The sequence below is a fragment of the Motacilla alba genome, chromosome 9, assembly GCF_015832195.1.
Source record: "Motacilla alba alba isolate MOTALB_02 chromosome 9, Motacilla_alba_V1.0_pri, whole genome shotgun sequence".
Taxonomy (NCBI): Eukaryota; Metazoa; Chordata; class Aves; order Passeriformes; family Motacillidae; genus Motacilla; species Motacilla alba.
Window position 1 is genome coordinate 24,054,002 of NC_052024.1, and position 22,262 is coordinate 24,076,263.

The following is a 22,262-nucleotide window of genomic DNA, read 5'->3' on the forward strand; positions in this document are numbered from 1 at the left end:
TTAAATATCTCTTCAGCTCCCAGTTGCCCAGTTCAGGAATTTGTACAAGGCCTGAAATAAGACAACAAGAACTTGTAACAAAATACTGTTAAATTCACTGGTACGGAATCAGGGAATCATGGAATGCTTTGGGTGGGAAGGAACTGAAAGATCATTTAATTCCCACCCCTGCCATGGCAGGGACACCTCCCACTGTCCCAGCTGCTCCAGCCCCAGGGTCCAGCCTGGCCTGGGCAGTGCCAGGGATCCAGGGGCAGCCCCAGCTGCTCTGGCTCCTCAGGAGGAGGCACCTGGAGTCCCCTGTGTGGCAATTCCAGAGGGACTCAGGGCCACGGAGCCATTCCCAGCCCAGCCAGTGCTGCCCTGAGTCCAAACTGCAGGAGGGGAGTGTTTTCAACCCTGGCTCATTGTGGGTTTAGGGTTTGTATCACTTCCAAGCTGAGCAGCCCCGGGTTCAGCCCCAGGTCCCAGCTGATCCCTCCTCACTCAAAGGTTTCTGGAGTTCAAGGATCCCCACTAAAAATAACTCCCTCCTTGTAACCTGACAAATGGAAAACTGTCATCATCCAGAGGGCTGGTTTTGGGTTACAGCTGGGACAGAGGCCTTGGGATCACCCAGTGCTGCCTCCTGGAGTGACTGGAGCAGGAGGAGCAACATTTGATCTCCTGGCCAGGAGGGTTTTCTTTGACAGCATCATTTGAGCAGCAAAATCCTCCTAAAATACTGCACCAAAGCCAATGATAACCAGTTAAAAACCAGCCCAGCTCCTTTCCAGGCAGTTATCCCACAGCCACAGATGAGGAGCAGGGACCATTCCTGCTGGGAATGGAGGGTGCTGCTCTGCAGGCTCTGGGAATGAGTTTGCTGCTGGAATTCCTGGGGGACAGGGCTCTGCTGACTCCCAGGAGCCAGAGGAGCTCCAGTTCCAGCTTTATCTGTCACAGCTCAGGCAGTCTGGCGTTAGCAGGAACTCTGTGCTTCAGAGAGCCCTGAGTGACAAAGCCCCGTCCCTGCAGGCTGCCAAGCACAGCCAAAACCCTGAGCTCTCCAGGGAAAGCTGACACAGCTGCTTCTGTCCCTCCTGTGCAGGAACCTGCTCCCTTTCACCAGCAGCAAACTGGGAAACACCAGGAAAAAAATGAACTTTCTGTAGGAAAGAGTCTGAAATGTGAGAACACCAGAACTGACAATCACAGGGACTAAAAAGCAGGATTTTTGTCACAGGTGAAGATTTAGGAGATTAAGACAAGTGGCATTCTTGGAGCAGGAGCTGGAGCCAGCAGTGCATTTCCCCAGGCTGCTGCTGTTTGCCCTGTTGAAGGGGTTCATGGCCAGGTGTGACATGAATCAATTGGGATGAGGTCACACACCCTCCCTCTTCCGCAGGGAAAAGGCCCCAGCCATGCAATGGTGGAGAGCACATTTCCTTGGACATTTCCCTTCTAATGTGCCCAAGGGTGAAAGAATTCCAGCAGAAACTTCCAGAGCCACGTGGGCACAGCCAGCAGAGGTGATTCCTGCTGCTGCTGCCTCCCCACCCCACTGTGGCAGGAACAGAAGAGCTGATCCCAGGGTGCTGCTCAAGGACAAGCAACGTTTGTCCCATGTCGGAACTCAGAATGTCCCTCAGACATTCCCGGACGTTCCAGACCCGGGTCAAAAGCATCTGAGACCCTGGCATGCAGCCAGAGACCCCTGTGGCTTTGAATCTGACCCATGGAACAGTTTACCAACTTTGCAGGAAGAACAAGAAGGCACAAAAGTTTAGATATTGTAGTAGAAGCAGTCACAAAGTGAAAGGAAGGATTTCTGAGTGCTGTACAGGGGGGTTTTAAGCCAAGGGGTCTGAGTTTTGTCCATGGGGGTCAGGGGTTCTAAGATGGAGGGATTTGGGTGTGCCCTGTCCTCTTTCTTTCTCCTTCCCAGCCTCCATGTCTTTGGTGATGTTGGCACTCACAGATTGGTCTAGAGTAGAAAGTCACCATTCAATATAGATAGTGGGTATTGGGGGAAAGGTATAAACATGTAACACGTAATATATGATATCAAAGATGGCATCAGCCCCTGGGAGGGCAGTGTGCCTTTGTCTGAGCTGCTGAACGGGCCACAGCAGCTCAGGAGAAGAATCTTTTAGATAACCAACAATAAACAACCTTGAGATCAGACAACAGAGGACTGCTGAGTCTTTCTTCGAAGGCACGGGTTGGAGGAGAGACTTTTCCATCTTTGGGGGTCACCCCAATCCGGGGGTGAGACCCCACAGTCCCGCTGGGATCTGTGCAGCCCAAATCCCCCCAGGCAGCCCTTCCAGGAGCTCCGTGTCCCCCACAGGAGCAGGGGCACAGCAGGAGCCACGGGACACTCAAACCCACCTGGCAAACCCAGCTGAAGCGCCGAGGGCTCTGTCCAGGGCCACGGGACCCTCTGCAAGTGTCCCTGTCCCTGCAGGGCTGGCACTGCTGGCACTGCTGGCATCCAGGCTGCCCACTCCTCCTCTCCTGCACCAACGCCTGCCAGGCTGCCACCCTCAGGGATGTGCCAGGGAAAACCAGGAAAATCCCCCTTCAGTGAACCCCCCGAGGCAACAGCCAGGCTCTTATTCCATGAAAAGTGCACAGTCCTGAGGAACTCATGGATATTCTGATCACTGAGCTGCTACTGGAACGATAAAAATCAACTTTATCCTGATTTGCTCCAGGTTTCCAGTGGTGTCTGGAATATTTCAGGACATTTTCCATTCAGCTAAGTTTTCCAAATGCTATTTAAATTACCTAAATGTTATATAAACATTTAAAATAATTTATTTATTTAAATTAATTTAATTTATGAATTCAATTTATTGATTTTAATTTATCTAAATTCACTAAATGTTATTTCCATTTTCTTTCCAGCTCTTGCTCCCAACTCTCTACAGCAAATTTGGACCCTGATTAATAAACAGTAAATAAATAAACAAACTCTACTTTAAATCTATTTACAGCCCATTGTAAAGTTTTCTACTATTCTACAGGGCTGCAAAGAAAAGGAATCATCTTACATCCAATAAAAGCACCAAAATTATCCAACACAATGAGTGAAAAGAGGAATTGACACCTGGACCTTCCACGGACATCAAACAGGTTTTATTTTCTATGGAAGAAACATAAAAGGTGATGAGAAAATGCAGCAATGACAAATGTTACCATTTAAAAATGCTGAAATGCAACAAGAGAAACAAATTTTTCCCCACTTTTTCCTGCAGACAAGATCTTGGAATATTTTGATGCAGGATAAAGTCAAACCAACACTTCATAAAGGAAGTAAAAATGTCAGAATGCAAATTCAATACATTTTCCTTTTACATCCAGGATCTAAAATAAAAAAAATAAAAAATAAAACAACCAAAGTCCATTTGCAGAGTCAGCCTCCATTTTTTATCACCACAGATCTGAGAACCAGGAGGAATAATCCCAAAAAGCAGCTTCCCAAGGGAATGCTGATGCAGGGCAGCTCCAGGGAGCACATCCAGAGTGGGCTCAGCTTTCTCCTCTCCTGATGTGACACCTTCCTCCCAGCTTTGCTGGAGAAACACTTTTGTATTTTATTTTATTGATTTGATTGATTTCCTGCACTCAGATGGAGGACGGGCAGATCTTTGTGGGAGTTTATCCAGGCTAAATTCAGATGTTCAGACTAAACTTGGATTATGTGCAAGTCCCACCTGGCCCAAGGGAACTCCCTGGGCTGGGAACAGCCAGTGCCCAGAAGCAGGTGTGTGATAATCCCATCATTTGGTAATTACAGCAATGATGAGGAGGATGAAATCCCCCATCTGGAGCTGCAGTAGTGGCAGATGCTCAAGGAAACCTGGAGCACTTTCCCCCAGAGCGAGGAAGTGGGAGCAGAGGGATGAGCACACCCAGGGAGAGGATTCCCCCAGCCAGGAGCCTGCCCAGAGGCTCGGGATTGCCCAGGAGGAAGGGATGGCAGGGATGGATCCTGGATCCTCTCCAGCTCTCCATGGAATGGCCTGGGATGGCTGCACCCATCCCTCACTGCCCCAGCCCTCAGCCTCAGCTCCACTTACCTCCCAGCTCCTACCTGGCACTACGAAATTTTCTGGATTGGGAGGGATAAAATGATGTTTTATGAGTGCAAGGTGTTCTTCACCTGAGGAATTCCCTCCAAAAAAAGGAAATTCCCCCGGCTGTGCTGCCCTGCCCATCTCCAGCACTGAGCTTGGACAGAACCAGGGCAGGACATCCCTGGGTAGCCACGGGGAGCAGGGCACGACACTCCTGGTTATCCAGGTGAACCAGGGCAGAACATTCCCAGTTACCCAGGGGGAGCAGGGCAGGACACTCCTGGTTATTCAGGGGAACCAGGAGAGAACATTCCCAGTTATTCAGGGGAACCAGGAGAGAACATTCCCAGTTATTCAGGGGAACCAGGAGAGAACATTCCCAGTTATCCAGGGGAACCAGGAGAGAACATTCCTGGTTATTCAGGGGATCCAGGAGAGAACATTCCTGGTTATTCAGGGGAACCAGGAGAGAACATTCCCGGTTATCCAGGTGGAGCAGGGCAGGACATTCCCAGTTATCCAGGTGAAGCAGGGCAGGACATTCTTGATTCTCCAGGTGGAGCAGGACAGAGGATTCCTGGTTATCCAGGTGAAACCCTCCCTGCCTGCCCAGCTCACTCAAATCTCCTCATAGAGAGAAAAAGAAGAGCTGAGTGTGGGAGTTCCAAGGTGTGGAAGGGCCTGGGATGGTGCTGGAGCTGTCAGGCCACGGGGCTCCCCATCAGCCTCTCCTGGCGCAGAGCCACCAGCCTCTGGAACCACTTCTCCTCAGCCTCTGCCTTCTCCATGAACAGCTGGCACGGGGAGAAAAGTTGGCACAGTCAGAACCTCAGGTTGTGATCATCCCCTGCAGCAGCCACGGCCGCCTCGCTGCCCACAGCAAAAGCTCAGGGGGTCCAAGACAAAGGTGAGCCAAAAACATCCATAAAAGCAGAGACTTTTCAGGGAATCCTAAAACAGTTTAATCCTAAAACAGGGGGGGGGTCTTAAAGATCACAATCATTGGAAAGACAAGGCTCCAGTGCAATTCATCACTGACGTGTCCTGATCTCTGTTCTCTGGGTCCATTCTACACAACTCACCCTGATTTCCTCACTGCAAGTCATTTTTAACCTGTTAATTCTTGAAAAAACCTTTTGTTTCCCTCTAAAGCTCTTCCAGAGGGATTTGCTCACATTTAGCCACAATGATTTAAAATTAGCTGAAGCCTGTCCCGTGTTTAAAACTTTGCAAGTTGGCAAAATGGGCAAGTTCTGAGTTTTCCACCAGGTTTCCAACTACAGAAACCAATTTATCCTAAATTTTTATTTATCTCAATTTCCCCAGTGTTAGTACACGAATTATATTTAATTATAAAATTCATTTATAGCTCCAAACCTCCTCCTGAACCTCCTGTGGGATTGCTCTGCTGGGTGGTGGGAGGAGTGGGATCTCTTTATCCCAGAGCAGGGATTTTGTGAGGAGCCGTGGGGTCACACAACCCTGCTCTCATCCCAGGGGCTGCTCTGAAGATAAAGGTGGGATCAATTCTGGCTCAAAAGATGGGATAAACACTCACGTTTGGATGTGCTAAGGAGTTGTCATCCTGGTACTTGATGGCAGTGGGGATGCTGGCAGCTGGAGGCTCCTTCTCAGCAGCAGCTGCCTCAGTGGCTCCTGCTCCCACATTCACAGGCTCCTGTTGGGCTTCAGGAGGTTCTGCTGACTGAAAAAGAAACAAACACACAAAATCTGAGTGTTTTATCCAAAATTCCCAGCTGTGGCTGTATTTTAACCCAGCACTTGGCTGCCTTCCCTGAAAGGATCCTGGTGGATCCTCAGCAGGACACACTGGGCACAGACAAAGGACACGAAGTGACAAAAAAAGGTGTAGGGAGAGGGCTGGAAAAACTGCACCACTGGGGTTTTGGATCACTTCCTGAAGAAGCTGCACCAGATTCTTGGAGATTTCTAGAAAGGCAAATTGCACATTCCTGGGGAAACAGCCGGGGGTAATTCCAAACACTCGCTGCCGGGTGGGAAAATGAACACATCCCACAGCAGCTCCCTACAACACCTGCTGGCCAAAACTCAGGTAAATTCTGGGATCTGGATGTCTCCTGTTGGGTTTCTGGAAAGCTGACTGAAATCCAAGCTGCTTCTTTTCAGGAATAAACACAGACCTGAAGTCTGGCTTTAGTTAAGCAGCATTAAATCACCTCCACTTTAATTACAAAGTCAATGTGATTACTTTGGGATTTTAGTTCCTCTGCTTTTCCTTAAAAAAAGTCCTCAGACCAGGTGATTTCCTTAAATTCTGCCACATTTAAATTCCCTGAACCCACCCTGAGACCATCAGGGAGTCCTTGGTGGGATTTCAGGTGGATTTAGGGTTGTCAACACCGATGCTCTTTGATTGATGGAAAATCCTTAATGGTGCAGCTTCCCCCTGGCTCCGAGAGGATAACGCAGCAAGAAAGGGACTGAAAATGCCCCTTTTGGAAGGAAAATACCCCTTTTGGGACAGGAAAAAGCCCTTTTTGGAGGGAAAATGTCCATTTTGGAAGGAAAATGTACCTTTTTGACTTCTTTGCTGGACCTGAAGGTCTGTGGGACGAAGGCGTCGCTCTCGATGGCTTCGATCTCCTTCACTCGCTTCACCTGGTCCAGGAGGGTGGCTTGGTCTGCACAGGAAGGTGGCATTTGTGGCATTTGTGGCATTTATGGGATCAGTGAGATCCTGGGAGCCAGGCCCTGTCCCAGCCATGCCTGGAGGAGATTTTGGGACACACCAGGAGAACCTGCTGGTGCAGTGCAGCCCAAAATCTTCTGTTACGAGGGAAAGCTCTGAGTGCAGTAACAGCAGTGAGGCTGGGAACATTCCAAGGGTTTGTGGGATAACTGGGGAGGAGCAGCTCCAGGGAGAGCTCAGAGCCCTGCCAGGGCCTGAAGGGGCTCCAGGAGAGCTGAGAGGGACTGGGGACAAGGATGGAGGGACAGGACATAGGGAATGGCTCCCACTGCCAGAGGGCAGGCATGGATGGGAGATTGGGAACTGGGAATTCCTGGCTGGGATGGGATGGGATTCCCAGAGCAGCTGGGGCTGCCCCTGGATCCCTGCAGTGCCCAAGGCCAGGCTGGACACTGGGGCTGGGAGCACCTGGGACAGTGGGAGGTGTCCCTGCTCTGTCCCTGGATGGGATTTAAGGTCCTTCCCACACAAACCATCCCATAATTCTAAGTTGACAGGAGCTGCACTACAGCAAAATCCATAAATACAACTTCAAGCCTGATTTTTTTGTGGATTTGGAAGGAAAAAAAGAATTTCCTACATTTAAACCTGTGTTTGCAAGTCCTGCTGCCCGGTGCTGAAACCTCCTCCTTTAGAACAGATTCCCAAGGATTTTGGGGATAAATCAAAGGAGAGGGAACCAGAATTCATTGAGGTTTTGGATACACCTGGTCTGAGGGTAAATAAAGGATTCTGATTAAAGCCAGGCACAGAAAGGCAGGAAAAGGAGCTTTCAAATCCACAGCTCAGCCCCAGTTTCACCAAATGCCAGGCAGCTCCAGGATCCCACCCGGATCCTGCACAAAGTGATGGGAATGACAAATTAGGGAAGGGGCAAAAATCACTAAAAGCTGCCAATGACATCAGTGACATTAAGAGGGGAAAATGGACTGGAGGAAGCAGAGCCCATTAGCGCAGGGGAGTTTTGACAAACACATTATGGGGAGATAAAACGACTTCCAGCTGTTGTTTGTCAGCTGTCAGGGGCGAGGATATGTATTTCATAGGAAAATCAAAAATAATGGAGTCAGAAAGCTCCCAGGCTTCAGACAAAAAAAAAAAATCAATACTAACTCAGTGCACCGTGAGTCTTTTCACCCTGTCAGGGTGGAAAGGCAGGAACTAAATCTTGGATTAGGGCTGGTTTTTAATAAAAAGGTGGTTCCAGCAGCAGGCACAATTTCCAGCCCTGTCACCTTGGCAGGGGGAGCTTTCCCAGTTTACCTGGGCACATCATCATCATCATCCTTCAGGGATAATTCAGGAGTTTACAATTCTCTATTTACACCTATTGCTCTCCTCCCATGTACAAATACACACACCCAGCTTCACAGCTGTCAATGCCTGTGGAATTGGGCTGGAATGCCCCTTGAGAACTCAAATGTGCTGGAATTCTCTCAATGCCATCCCAAAATACTACACACACACAAATCAGAAACAGCAGAGAATCAGATAAAAGAAACAGGGAATTCTGTGATTCTACAAATCGGGTGAAAGGAAAACTTCCCTGTGAGCTCTGCCTAAAATATTCCCATTTTTTCCTTAAAGAATAAATTTATTCCACTAAGAGTTTTAAAATCACTGGAATAGAAGCATTAAATGACCAACAATATCTTGTGAAAGATCCATTAAACAAAAACATGTTTCAAATATTTTTTGGATAATCTCTGAGTGTAAATTTTTATGGATTCATTGCTTATCCATAATCCTGACCATGAACATGAACTTAAAGAGATTTTTTCAAGCAGGTCTAACTCCAGAATCAAAGCAATGACAAAAAACCTCAAATATTCCTCAGAATCTGTTTCTTTCCATTTTACTAATTAGATTTAAGGGGTTAATTTAATTTAAAAATATAACACATTTTACATAAAAAGCTTTGAAATACAGAAAAAAGCTGCTATTTTTTTCTTGCTCTTTTGAGCTGAGGATTAAAAGAAGGAAACACCCCCAGATCCCAGAGTAAACAAACAACTACAGCAGAAAATATTTCCCCTTTGATCCCAAATTATTTGGGGTTATTGGAAGTGATATTTTTATCCAGCTGCCTTACAGAGCTGTGTGTTTTCCACCAGAACTGGGCTTTCACACATCGCATGGTTTTTAATTGATCCCAGTTTTACTCAAGCTGCACGAACTGACAAATTAAAGAAAAATGAAGTTTTGCCGGGGCAATTTGCAGCGGATGACACAAAATCCTGCCTGGCTGCGGGAGATCCTGCATTCTGCCCCAAGCACCGGGAAAAGGAGGAAAATCCAGGTGGGACTCACTGGGGCTGTCACCTCTGCACTACACCAGCCCCGGGGCTCTGGTTCTCAGGGATTCTCCTGCCCCAAATCCTTCCTGCTCGGATCGGGAGAGGAGCAGCTGTCCTGACCCTGACCCTGACCCTGTGACATCCCAGAGTCCGGACACCCTGCCCAGCCCGAGTGCTGGAGCTCCCGGCAGTGGGAGCTGCCTGGGGACCCTCCCTGGAATGCCCCCCTAGGGACCCTCCCCAGAGCCGAGACCTCCCGAGAGCTGGAGCAGATTCCAGAGGGGACGAGCCCAGACCTGTCCCACTGCCACAAGCCCTGACCGCAGCACTCCCGGCACGCCGAGTTCCTCCCGCTGCTGCCCAGGCCGGAGCGGGGCTATCCCGGCATATTCCTCGGGATATTCCCCGGGATATTCCCCGGGATATTCCCGGGATCTCCTGCAGCTGATCCCGTTTCCCGGCCGGGCTCCGCTGCCGTTAGAGGGAGGCACCGCCTCACTCAACAGCGCTGGAGCCGCGGACGCCGAGCCCGAGGATGCTCCGAGCGGAGCATCCCTGCAGGATCCACAGGATCCATCCAGCCCTGCAGGATCCATCCATCCCTGCAGGATCCACAGGATCCATCCAGCCCTGCGGGATCCCCAAGATCCATCCATCCCTGCGGGACCCGTCCATCCCTGAAAGGACCCATCCATCCCCGCGGGACCCATCCAGCCCTGCAGGACCCATCCAGCCCTGCGGGACCCATCCAGCCCTGCGGGACCCATCCAGCCCTGAAAGGATCCATCCATCCCTGCGGGACCCATCCAGCCCTGCAGGACCCATCCAGCCCTGCGGGATCCATCCCTAAGGGATCCATCCCTAAGGGATCCATCCCTGCAAGGACCCATCCATCCCTGCAAGGACCCATCCATCCCTCCCCTACCCATCCCAGACTTTGGGATCAGTTTCCATCCCCCTCATCCCTCCCACAACTCATCCTGGATAATTCCCATTCCCGATCCTCCCTCCGACACTCTTTCCCAGCTGTTGGGATTGCCAGGGAAGGATTTGCCAGCCACAGTCACAGGAACAAGAAACAGACCCCAAAAATAGAAACTGGGCAGAGAAAGCTTTGCCTGTTCTTTCCTCTGCTCCCAACTTCACTGCAAGCACTTGGAAAATACAATTAAATTGATTAAAGTAGCAAACTGGGAGTATCCAGCATCTACTTACCACAGGGAGCACACAGGATTTACAAATTAGGTTGGAAAAATGCAAATTAATGAGAAAAACTTTGTCCAGGCTTGTTTTAACATCCTGTGAAAAGGAGGTTATCATTAAAATATATTAAAAATAGCATTTTGTGAGCACTGTGGTACTCACTACAGATAATACTACAGAGAGCACCAGACTACGTTTGCTATTTGGATACATGACAGTGATAATAACCTCGTTTTCACAGGATTTTAAACCAAGTCTGGACACTAACAGCTTTTCTTTTAAAACCCTGGGAGCATTAGGTATAAAACAAAGCAGAAAACAGGAGGGGAAAGTTCAGCAGGTGAGCTCTGGATTTAACAACCTTAAATTTAAGAAAATATCTATGAATTTAAGAACTTTGAATTTAAGAAGGTGAAATTTCTGCATGTCCTGTGTGCTTTCCCCACTGCCCTCCTCACCCCCCCTGCACCCCCATTTTGGGGCTTTTTGGGGCATTTTTGAGACCATCCTGGGCGAGAGCCCCGCAGAGGCAGCAGAGGGGTGGGCACAGGCCTGGCACAGGGAATCCTGCTGGATTTGTGGCCACCCCCTGTTTGTCACCGAGCCCGCCGCGCTCCTTCCTGGGCACACAAAGCCAGGCCTGTAATTCAATGCTCAATTTACCCTTGTCTCAGTGGAGATTTCTCCCCGCTAATTGATAGAAATTAAGCCATTAATCAAGGCACCAGCCATCATTCAACCCGGGGAAGATGAATCCAAACTTTCATCATAACCACCTTCCCCATTTTAGTGTTCATTAGCATTAATTTTTAATGCAATTATGCTCTTCTTTTACGCTGAGCTCATAAATTACTGCTCTTTTGTTGCTCGCTGGCCTTGTAAAATCCAAGGTAATGCTTTGTGCTCTGATCTTAAAGGCAATTACTGCCTGCTTCTATCTTTCCCATACCTCCATCCCAAATAACCTCTGTGCTGGAGGTACAGGCTCGCCAGTGGGGATCCCACACGGATGTTTCCTACAGAGAGATCCGTCCACCTTCAAACCACACGCTGGCACAGGCAGAGGAGGGTTCCTGCTCCTGCTGCTGGAGCCCAGGATCCAGCAGCAGAGAAACGGCAGGAAAATGGGATCCTGCAATGGATGCAGGGAAGAGATTGGTGCAGTGTAGTGGAGATGAGCTGCGGGAGGGCGTGCAGGACGGCAGGGCTGCAGCTTGGAGGCTCTCCAGCTTTTCCAGGGATCACTTTGTGTTGTCACTTCAAAAAGTGCTGCTGGCATGTGCCCAGGGCTCCTGTCTTTCCCCCTGGCCTGTGCCAGTGTGGGGTAACCCCACAGAGCCCTCCCAAGGGACCCTGTGTCCCGTGGGATCCCTGCTGGCACACGGGGCCCCGAGTCAGGAGCTCCCAGCCCTTTATCCCCTCTCTGATCCTGAGAACGCCAGCAGGGGAAAGGCTCAGCAGCTCAGCCACCCCTGGCTGCCCCCAGACATCCTGGGCTGGTTGCAGGGAAAAGGAAATGCACATTAGGAAATGCACATTAGGAAATGCTGCTTGGTTCGAATTATCTTTCTGTTTCTTGCCCAGCCTTTAGCTGGGACATGGAATAAAGTCACTCACTCCAGCTCAAGGTCTACCCAGCACCAATAAAATATCATCCACCTCTAAATTCCCAACTTATCTGGGCCTTAGCCAGCCTGAACAGGACAACTGCCAGTGAAGTCTCAGGCTTATCCCATAGATTCCCAGAAAAACACCCCTCTGCAAGTACCTGTGTGATGGACCCAGACCCACAAAACCCTAATTTTTATCAGAATAAAATTCCCCACACCAAGGACTGTGGTCTGGAATTTTGTTCCACACACCCCAATTTATTTCCCAACCACCCCTATTTATTTCCCATACATCCCTGTCTATTTCCCCCATAACTCCCTGTTTATTTCCCATGCACCCCTGTTTATTTGCCCTTTAGAAACAGCTTTTCAATACGCAGCCATAAATTTGTGTTCCAACTGACTGAAGTCCAATAAGCAATTCCATGATGGTTTTTACAGCCCCATTCCCTTAAGTGACTTCTCCTTTAGCACAAATAACTGCCATGGAGATGACAGGGAAACACACAACATTAATGAGCTACAGAAATCAGATTTGTTTCTCATCTTGAAATTTGAAGACGATTTCAAGACTTTTAATTTGTAAAAAGAAATCATAAATTTCCCTGTTAGGGAGATGATAAATTTCTGTTTCACTTGTAGAACAGTAAAACTTTAATGACACCAGCTGTGATTGCTAAAATAAAATCACTCAAATACCAGCTTCAAATACGCTTTGATATTCTTAAAGATTTTGGGTGGGAAGGAACTTAAAGATCATTTAATTCCCATCCCATCCATGGGCAGGGACACCTTCCACTGTGCCAGGTGCTCCCAGCCCCAGTGTCCAGCCTGGCCTTGGGCACTGCCAGGGATCCAGGGGCAGCCCCAGCTGCTCTGGGAATTCCATCCCAGCCAGAAATTCCCAGTTCCCAATCTCCCACCCATCCCTGCCCTCTGGCAGTGGGAGCCATTCCCTGTGTCCTGTCCCTCCATCCTTGTCCCCAGTCCCTCTCAGCTCTCCTGGAGCCCCTTCAGGCCCTGGCAGGGCTCTGAGCTCTCCCTGGAGCTGCTCCTCTCCAGGGGAACATTCCCAGCTCTCCCAGCCTGGCTGCAGCCCTGGAGCATCTCCAGGACATTGGGATCTCATTGGGATCCTCTTCGGGGAAAGCAGGGAAGCAAAAGAGGGAAGTGTGGAATACAAAGGGCCAGGAGAGGATGGGCAGGCGCAAAGCAGGGCAAAATTTAAGGAACCCATTTACAAGTGATTATTAATTACAGCAGCTTTAATAAGAAGCCAGGAATTGATTCCTCCAGCAGCCATTCTCCTTGGGGGGCCATTGATCCCCTTTCCAATTCCCTCTCCCTCAGCTGTGGACACACAGACTGGCCCAGACCCCAAACTCCCCTTCCCCTTCCCATCTCTCATTTCCTCACGTGGCTGCTCTTCCTAACAAGCCCCACTCTGCCACTGCACCCAAACTTGGCATTTTTCGTTTTCCCCTTGATTTGTTCCTGCTCCCTTTCAGTTCCAACCCAGCAGTGAGAAGATTAAACAGAGATAAAAGAAGATCACAGTGTGTGCCAGATGCTGGAGCAGCCTCCTGGGAGCAGCAGCACAACACCAGGTGTTGGTGTCAGCCTAATGAAGTGACACTGGCACACCAGGGACACCCAGGCCGGGGCTCCAAACCTGCCATTAGTGAGGCAAAAACCAGGAATATTGGAAATTCCAGCTCTGAGGAGGCAGGGAAATATAATCCATGTCTTCATCTCAATGTCTTATCTGTATGGAATAATTTGGGGGTTAAACGGATTGAGTTTGGTCTTTGCCACCACAATGGACTTCAGGAAAATTTACTGAAGATAAATGAGGAGCTCAGGCAGTAACTGATGAACTTCAGGGCATCCCAATCTCGGGTTGAGTAAAGCACTTTAACTTATTACAGCCTGACCTCACCCCAGCAAATCTTCTCCTGGCACGTCCAACCTGTGGTTTCATATCCATTACACCCAGGGAAAGGCTTTTAACTCTCTCTAAAGGAAGTGGGAAGGGAAATCAGTGGCTTGGGGTGTCCTGGGCAGGGCTGGGGCTGGACACACGACCCCTGTGGGTCTCTTCCAGCTCAGGGTGTTCTGTGGTGGCCATGGATGAGATTGTTCATGTGAGAACTCCTGGCCAGCAGGTTGAAGATGAATATTAAAAAAAAATTAAAACTTTTAATTTGGGTTTCTAGAGTCTATAATTCAGGGATTTTCTAGAAGTTGAGTCCTCCAGGTTTTCTGTACATTCTAACTTTGCTTCCAGACCCCCCCATCACTCAAAATCACAGAATCACAGAACCACGGAGTGGTTTGGCTTGGAGGGACCCGAAGAATTTCACTTTTGCTGAAGCGAAGTCAAGCCAGCAGCACAGAGAGCTCAGCAAAAGCCAGGAATGACCTCAGGGACGGGGTTTATTCCCTGCTGAAGGGCCAGCTGTCTCCCAGCCACATTCCCGCTCTCGTTTGCATCCCTCCCTCCCCCCCTGCCCACGTGGGCCTCATTTCCAAGCCTATTCAAAATGATATTTTCCAAGCATGTGCCACACGACTTGTTCATATAAATGGAACAAATTAAACTGTCTCCACAGATATCCCCTCACATTTGTAGCCCTGATTCCTCTCCCTCACACGTGGCCAAGACACCGAATTATCTCCCTGCAGAGGTTGACCTCAGGATATTGGATTCTGCCACGGAGCTCCCCGGGACCGAACCGACGGGAAACACTTAATCACCCCTGCCTTTGCAGGGAAAAAAATCAACTGCAAATTTGCCCTGATGAAAAATCAATAAAGCAGTAATTGCTTGGCTTATCACGGCGCGGAGGGACAAATTGGGAAGCGGAGCCGGGCGCGGATCCCGGCGAAAGGCGCGGAGTTTCAGGATCACTAAGCCAGAAAAGGGAAAGGTCTCGCAGCGATAATTACATCTACTCCTGCTGATTTTCTGCCAAATTTATTTCCCCGGAGTTTATCAAAACGTTGCAGAGCTTACCGGGGCTGGGGGGGCAGAACAAATCAGTTCAGCACTGGGCTGGCACGCGCCGGGCACGGAATGCAACGCCCGGGATAAAGGGAGCAGGAAATGGAAACTCTGGGATAAAGGGACCTGGGAATGGAAACTCTGGGATAAAGGGACCTGGGAATGGAAACTCTGGGATAAAGGGACCTGGGAATGGAAACTCTGGGATAAAGGGAGCTGGAAATGGAAACTCTGGGATAAAGGGACCTGGGAATGGAAACTCTGGGGTAAAGGGACCTGGAAATGGAAACTCTGGGATAAAGGGAGCTGGAAATGGAAACTCTGGGATAAAGGGACCTGGGAATGGAAACTCTGGGATAAAGGGACCTGGGAATGGAAACTCTGGGGTAAAGGGACCTGGAAATGGAAACTCTGGGGTAAAGGGAGCAGGAAATGGAAACTCTGGGATAAAGGGAGCTGGAAATGCAAATCCGGGGATAAAGGGACCAGGAAATGCAAATCCCGGGATAAAGACAGTGGGAAATGCAAACTCTGGGATAAACACACTGGGAAATGCAAATCCAAATTCTGGGATAAAGGCATGGGGAAATCCAAATTCTGGGATAAAGGCACTGGGAAATGCAAATCCTGAGTTAAAGGCACCAGGAAATGCAAATTCCAGGATAAAGGCACTGGGATAAAGGCACCAGGAAATGCAAATCACAGGATGAAGGCACCAGGGAATGCAAATCTCAAGTTAAAGGCACCAGGAAATGCAAATCCTGAGTTAAAGGCACCAGGAAAGGCAAATCACAGGATAAAGGCACCAGGAAATGCAAATTCCACGATAAAGGCACTGGGATAAAGGCCCTGGGAAATGCAAATCACAGGATAAAGGCACCAGGAAATGCAAATCACAGGATAAAGGCACCAGGAAATGCAAATCCAAATTCCAGGATAAAGGCACCGGGATAATGCCTGCCCCATCCAGCACCACCCTCCCAGCCACCCACCTACGGAACGACTGACTGCCAAAAATGGATGTTTTCTATTCTGCTGTGTTCCAGAACATCTTCTTTTCCTGGTTTTCTGCTCCTCCTCCCCCCACGTGGCTCTGCTGTGGTGTATTTTAAACTTAATATTTAAAATTATTATTATTTGTAGCAGATTAAGAGAAACGAGCCCCAAACCTCTCCCTGACATCATCCAACGTGTTCCAATTTTTCCTTTGCATTTTTTTTTTTTTTCAGTTTTCCTCTTGTCCGCTTCACCTATTTGGAATTTGGCTGGAGTAAAACCCAGCTGGGTGGCAAAATCCCCTCTGGATTGTGTCCCTTTTCAGGCAGCCCCAAAGCAAGTAAACAAAAACCAAACCAGGAAAACACAACCACTGAAAACGCTCCTGGAGAAGAAGTGGCTTTTGCTAATAGACCTAATTTCATGCAGCAAATTAGCATAGCTCCAAAGGAAGTGCAAATGTAATCAAACTGAAAAATTCAAATGAGGAGGGGGGAGCCTTTTTCTTTCTTTCTTTGCTTTTTAGTCACTTTAAAAAAAAAAAAAATCAGCATTTTGCTGTGTGTCCTTCAGCGGGCTGGAGGGACTGTGGTAATTAAAACATTTAAACCAGCACAAGCCCCCAGTCTCTAATCTGGAGCTGGGGTCAGCTGTCTGTAGATTCTAATTTGTCCTCAATTTTTTATTCATGTGGGGAAATGCTGCATATTGAACAGGAAACCAGCGGGAAGGGGCAGCCTGGGCTTGGGGGTCAAATAATTTGATTTCTGAGCAGATTACACGGAACATCCAAGGCCTAATCTCACACCTGATTTGGCAATAAAATGACAATAAAAGGAATGTTAGGACACCCTCGCTATGGGGTGGGCAATAACCAGTTTTTATGAGTTGGGAAAGGATTGGTTTGTTTGTAGAATTATTTTTATTGCAGCTCCTGAGTAAAGGAGTCACAGGCTGTCTACACAGGCTGGAATTTCCTTTTGGAGGGTTCTAGTTAAGGAAATATAACATGGAATACTAGAGAAATAAAAATTCTTTTAAAATGGTAATTTAGAAAATTTTTTAAGACTTAATTCAATATAATTTTGCTTTATCTTATTTGATTTCGATGACTGGATGTAGCACTCAGTGCTCTGGTGGGGATCACAGTTTGGAATCAATGGTCTGGAAAGTTTTTCCCAACCTCAGGGATCCCATGAGGGATCAAAGAGGGTTAAAAACCACCCAGAGATGTTGTGTGAGGAAGGAAGAACTAAGAAAAAATATAAAATGCTCTTTTTCCAAGCAAAAGGTGCCACTGGAGCCTGGGACAGGGAGGGAACACACTCCAAGCACTGGATAAATACCCTGTTTGCAAATCCTTATGGGACATAAACCTACCTAAAACTGGAATTTTGAATCCATACGGGACATAAACCTACCTAAAACTGGAATTTTGAATCCATATGGGACATAAACCTACCTAAAACTGGAATTTTGAATCCTTATGGGACATAAACCTACCTAAAACTGGAATTTTGAATCCATATGGGACATAAACCTACCTAAAACTGGAATTTTGAATCCATATGGGACACAAACTTAACAAAAACCTGAATTTCCCAGTGTGCAATCCCCCTGCATGTTTTGGAATGCTTCAATGCCTCATACACAATTTAATAAGACTTTGTACTTTCCAGGGAGAATGAATCTTCCCTTCCTAACTGGGAGCCAACTCCTCAGCAAATGGATGAATTTGAGTTATTCAGAAAAAAAAATCTTCTCTTCATTTTCCAACACTGTGACATCCTCAGAACCCTTCAAAGCCACCCCAGGACAGTTTTCATGGCTTATGAATAAATTGTAGAGAAGTTTCCCTCCCCATTTCCCTGGAAATTCCATTGTTCCCAAGTCATGAACTGCCCCTTTTCTCTTCCCTCTGCCTTTCCACACTCACCCTTCCCAATCCCTGCTGGCACAGCCACTGCCAGCACAGCTGCCACTCACAGTGGGATGGAAGCACAAAAAATAAGAATAAATCATGCATTTTCCCAAACATTCCCTGCAAATTGGTGCTGGTGGGACCCAAGCAGCTCATCCCAAAATCCCTGTGCCCGTGGGAGCCTGGCTGGGTGACTCCTCCAGGTGGAAAGGCTCCCCCTGGGCCTTGGGGAGGGTTCCAAAATCCAGGAATCACAACGGGGAGGGGGCACAGCTCCTTGGTTTGGTCCCTTTTCCAGGCAGATTTGGGTTTTCCCCTTCCTGCCATGTCTGGGCCATCCCACTTTTCCACTTGAGTTTCCTCCTTTGGTATCACAAGAACCTTCTCCAAGCAGGATTAACTGGGAGCACCAATTAATTCCTCTCAGCATCCCACAGTCCCCAGGCAAAACAAACTAAAGATTAGAACAATCTGATTTTGAGTGAAATTCTCAGCAGCCATGGCTTCAAAAATGGGGAATTTTCCTGAGTTTCCTCTTGGAAGTAAATCATGGAATCCCAGAACGGTTTGGGTTGGAAGGCACCTTAAAGCCCCCCCAGTTCCACAGAGCTCCAGTGAGGATTTGAGGCTCCTGGATTGTTGGAAATGTCTCTTCCCACCACTCCCTGACATTTCAATCCCTGTGGTTTCATCATCCCACCTGCTGGACTGCACAGAACAGCTCAGGGCACCAGATTCCACCATCAGCCCAGGCAGGAAAATCCCACAGCCCCACTGGAGCCTGGACACTTACAAATAATCATTTCTGACTTCCTGGGCTTTAATTTGCTATGAAATAAAAGAGAATTCCTCACCTTCTTCCTTTCTTCTCTTGGCTTCTTCTTCACTTCTCTCCTTGGCCTTCAACGCTTCGTCTGCTTTGGCTAAAAAGAAGAAAACAAGAGCTGGAATTAGTTACATTTATCCTGGAATTAGTTAAACTTATCCTATCAAATCATGGAATGCTTTGGGTTGGAAGGACCTTACAGCACACCCAGTGCCACCCCTGCCCTGGCAGGGACACCTCCCACTGTCCCAGGTGCTCCAACCCCAATGTCCAGCCTGGCCTGGGACACTGCCAGGGATGGGCTGCCAACAGCTTTTTGCCAAGCAATATTTCCTGGGCTTTAAACCCAATTTCGTGTTCCTTCCTGCAGGCCCCACAATGAAATCCACGTGCCTGACAGACCAGAAGTTGGTTCTTCATGAATTTTATTTAAAGTCATTCCCACAGTTAAGGAATGGCATAAATGGGGTTGTGGAGGGTAATGTCAGGTCAATATTAGAGGCAATATTAATTCAGTACAAATCCCCACGTTCATTCTGGGGTAAGTAAAGCCCTTAAGAGACTTTTAAGAGGTTTTCCTCCTTTAAACCCCAGTCTGCCCAGCCCAGCTGCCCCCAGACTGAACTGCACCAAACGTGGTGCACCCACAGAGTGGCAGATTTGCTGCCATAGTGAGTAATCCAGCAGCCCTGTTTTGAGGATAAAACAGAAGCAAAACAAGATTTCCAGGGCTGCAGACTCTGCTCAGAGTGGGAGTCACACAGCTCTTCCTCAGGACTTCATCAGGCAGTACACAATTCTCCCTTCACTCCAAATCACAGCAGCAGTACTTAATCCATGTTACAACAATCTTCTTTAAAAAGAATCTTTTTCCCTCTAGAAACCTCTTCCCTTATTACTTAATTATCTACCAGTTGCTCAACTGCAGGGGTTTTCAAACACTTTCCTACAGATGTTAAAGAAGATTAAAAATATACAGCACAGTAACAAGGGACTATCAATATACTCTGTAAATTAATTAAATTTCTGTTCTAGCACATCATTTATTCCAAAGCATTAATGTCTCAAAGGAGCCATTCTCTTTTATTGCCATCTCACTGCCTGATGAGTGAACTAAGTGAGAAGAAGTCTCTAATAACATTATACTCGATGAAATATTAAGTTTTCAAAAGTATCACCAGGCCAGAAAGAGAAGAACCAACAAGGAGCAGGAATCCAGCATTCACACCAGGCCCTCTCAGGGAGGGAAATCACCACAAACTGTGGTCTGAATGGTAAGAGCTGAGTCAGATTTGCAAATATTCAATCCCAGCACCTCCTGAATTAAGGAATAATTCATGAAAACCAAATTTAGCTCGTTCCTTTTTGGAGCCACCAGCTCCACCTTAAAATGCACAACCTGACCAGGGTGTCACGAAGTGATCCAATCACTGCACTGACAGCTGCTTCCATCTCCACCATTTTATGCATATTTAGACAACATTTAAAGCCATGAAATATTAAAACTTTTTCTGCCACTGAAGATCATTACAAGAATCTATTAAATCCCATAATAAAACCAAACCACCAGTAACTCTAAAGACTTTTACTTCATTTACACTTTATTCTCCTTGGTAAAAGGACGGGGATAATAGAAATTCCATTTAAATTCAATTTTGGTGATATGTGTAATTGTAGATATACCCCTTGAGTCATGTAAAATGCTCAGCTTATGTTTCTTTCAAATTATCCCGCTCCCATTCCCATTCTGCTCCTTACAACTGTCTTCAATATGTATTAGCAGAGCTCATTAGGCTGGAATTTAATAATGCAAACATCAGGTGGATTTCAAGACCCTCCATTATCAGCACAAGATGGATTGCTCATATAGCTCGTGGGCCAACTGGGCACAATTTAGATTCAATAAACTACCAGGCCTAAATTTGATTTATCTATTCCACTGAGCTACTTTGTTCTTGCTGCCCGATTTGTTGCTGCACAGGAACAATTCATTGGGTATCTCAGTGGCAAAAAGATATTAAAACACACAGGAAAGAACGCTGCTGGTCAATGAATACATTTTTAGCTTGTCTTTGTTAACTTAAAATCGCTGATTTCCAGCCCTTGTAAGTCAAGTTAAAACTGCTGCCCAGGCAGAGCTGGCCTTTCAAGTCCTGGTTAATTAGAGGGACAATGGGGCAATTTGGGAAGTACCACGAGGACAATTCTCCACACAAAATTGCTCATTAACAACAATTTAACTTAGCCCATAAATCTCCAGAGCAGTCCTGAGCTCACAGGGCTCTGCCCACCGCCACCAACAGGCACTGAAACTCTGAGTTACTTTCAGGATTTAACATCGAAGTTCTCTTCACACATTTCCAGTTTTCTGTCATTTTTGTACAGAATCCCAGAATGGGCCAGGCTGGGAGGAACCACAGTGGGTCATCCTGGAGAACATGGCACAGGATTGTGTCCACTCTTCTTCTTCCTCTCCTCCTTTTCTTCTCCTTCTTCTTCTTCTCCTCCTTCTCTTCTTTTCTTCTCCTCCTCCTCTTCTCCTTCCTCTTCTTTTCTTCTCCTCCTCCTCTTCTCCTTCCTCTTCTTTTCTTCTCCTCCTCCTCTTCTCCTTCCTCTTCTTTTCTTCTCCTCCTCCTCTTCTCCTTCCTCTTCTTTTCTTCTTCTCCTCCTCCTCAATGCTATTATTATTATTATTATTATTATTATTATTTAGTGAACATATTGTTGTTCACTGCCCAAGTGCCATCAAAAGCACTGAAAGAGATCTCCTTTTCTCAAACCAAGCTGCAATGAAACAACATTAAAAGATCTTCAGAACTTGAGGGGTGGATTGGATGGTCTGGGAGGGCTTTTTCAACCTAAACAATTCCATGGAACCCCTGGAAGTGTTTGAGGTTTGAGTCACTCCCTGATGGATGGGTGAAGCTTTAATCCTGACCAGCCTCACACTGTGCCAAGGTGAAATTTTTCCAAGCAAAGCTGCTAATTAAGAGAAACCAGGAAAGCTGTGAATTATTCCAAGGTAGAAACAGGGCAGGGGATGTTTTGGGGCTGGAAAGGGCATTTTGGAAAGTGTGGCCATGGAGGAGCCCCTGCAGCAGAGCCCTCTCCCAGTGCATGGAAGAGGCTCAGCCCTTCACTAAGGAGATTTCATTTTCCTGTCAAAATTAAAAGGAGAGGAGTGTCAGAACACCCACAACTGCAAACCACCAGAGGTCTGGAAAAATAAATTAATTCGACATAATTGTGGACTTGCCAACTGCTCAAAGTTGAAAATGCAAGATGTGTCTGAGGAAAAGAAAGCCAAGAAACTGTAAAAACACATGGACATCTCATTTAAAATGCAGCCAACCATCCACAGTGCTCATCAGAAAGGCTTCACCTTTTTTTTAAACACAAACATTTTTGCACTTATAAAATATTCAGTCAGCTCACATATAAAAATACAAGTGGAACCCATTATTAATTTACAAGGCCCTGTTTAATTTACATGCTATTTTTCTCTGGTATATTAAATTTATCAAGGCTTGTGGAAATCCTCTCTGCTGAATATTCATAGGCCGACGTGTAAAATTATCTGTTACCCATCCGACAAATTCCAGCACAAGCT

The 22,262-nt window shown here is 47.3% G+C and overlaps 1 protein-coding gene across 3 annotated transcripts in view; it reads right to left on the reverse strand.

Annotated features, from left to right (window-relative positions):
* Positions 1-4,500: 4,500 nt before the first annotated feature.
* RSRC1 (arginine and serine rich coiled-coil 1) overlaps positions 4,501-22,262 on the reverse strand; it is a 98,511-nt gene continuing 80,749 nt past the window's right edge. For all 3 annotated transcript variants that reach the window (XM_038145687.1, XM_038145686.1, XM_038145688.1), the window contains exons 8-11: positions 18,681-18,749; positions 6,621-6,727; positions 5,623-5,769; positions 4,501-4,858 (exon numbers count right to left, since the gene is read on the reverse strand). In XM_038145687.1, the coding sequence (XP_038001615.1) occupies positions 4,766-4,858; positions 5,623-5,769; positions 6,621-6,727; positions 18,681-18,749 (416 nt within the window). In that variant the 3' untranslated portion in view covers positions 4,501-4,765. The remainder of the gene's footprint in view (positions 4,859-5,622; positions 5,770-6,620; positions 6,728-18,680; positions 18,750-22,262) is intronic.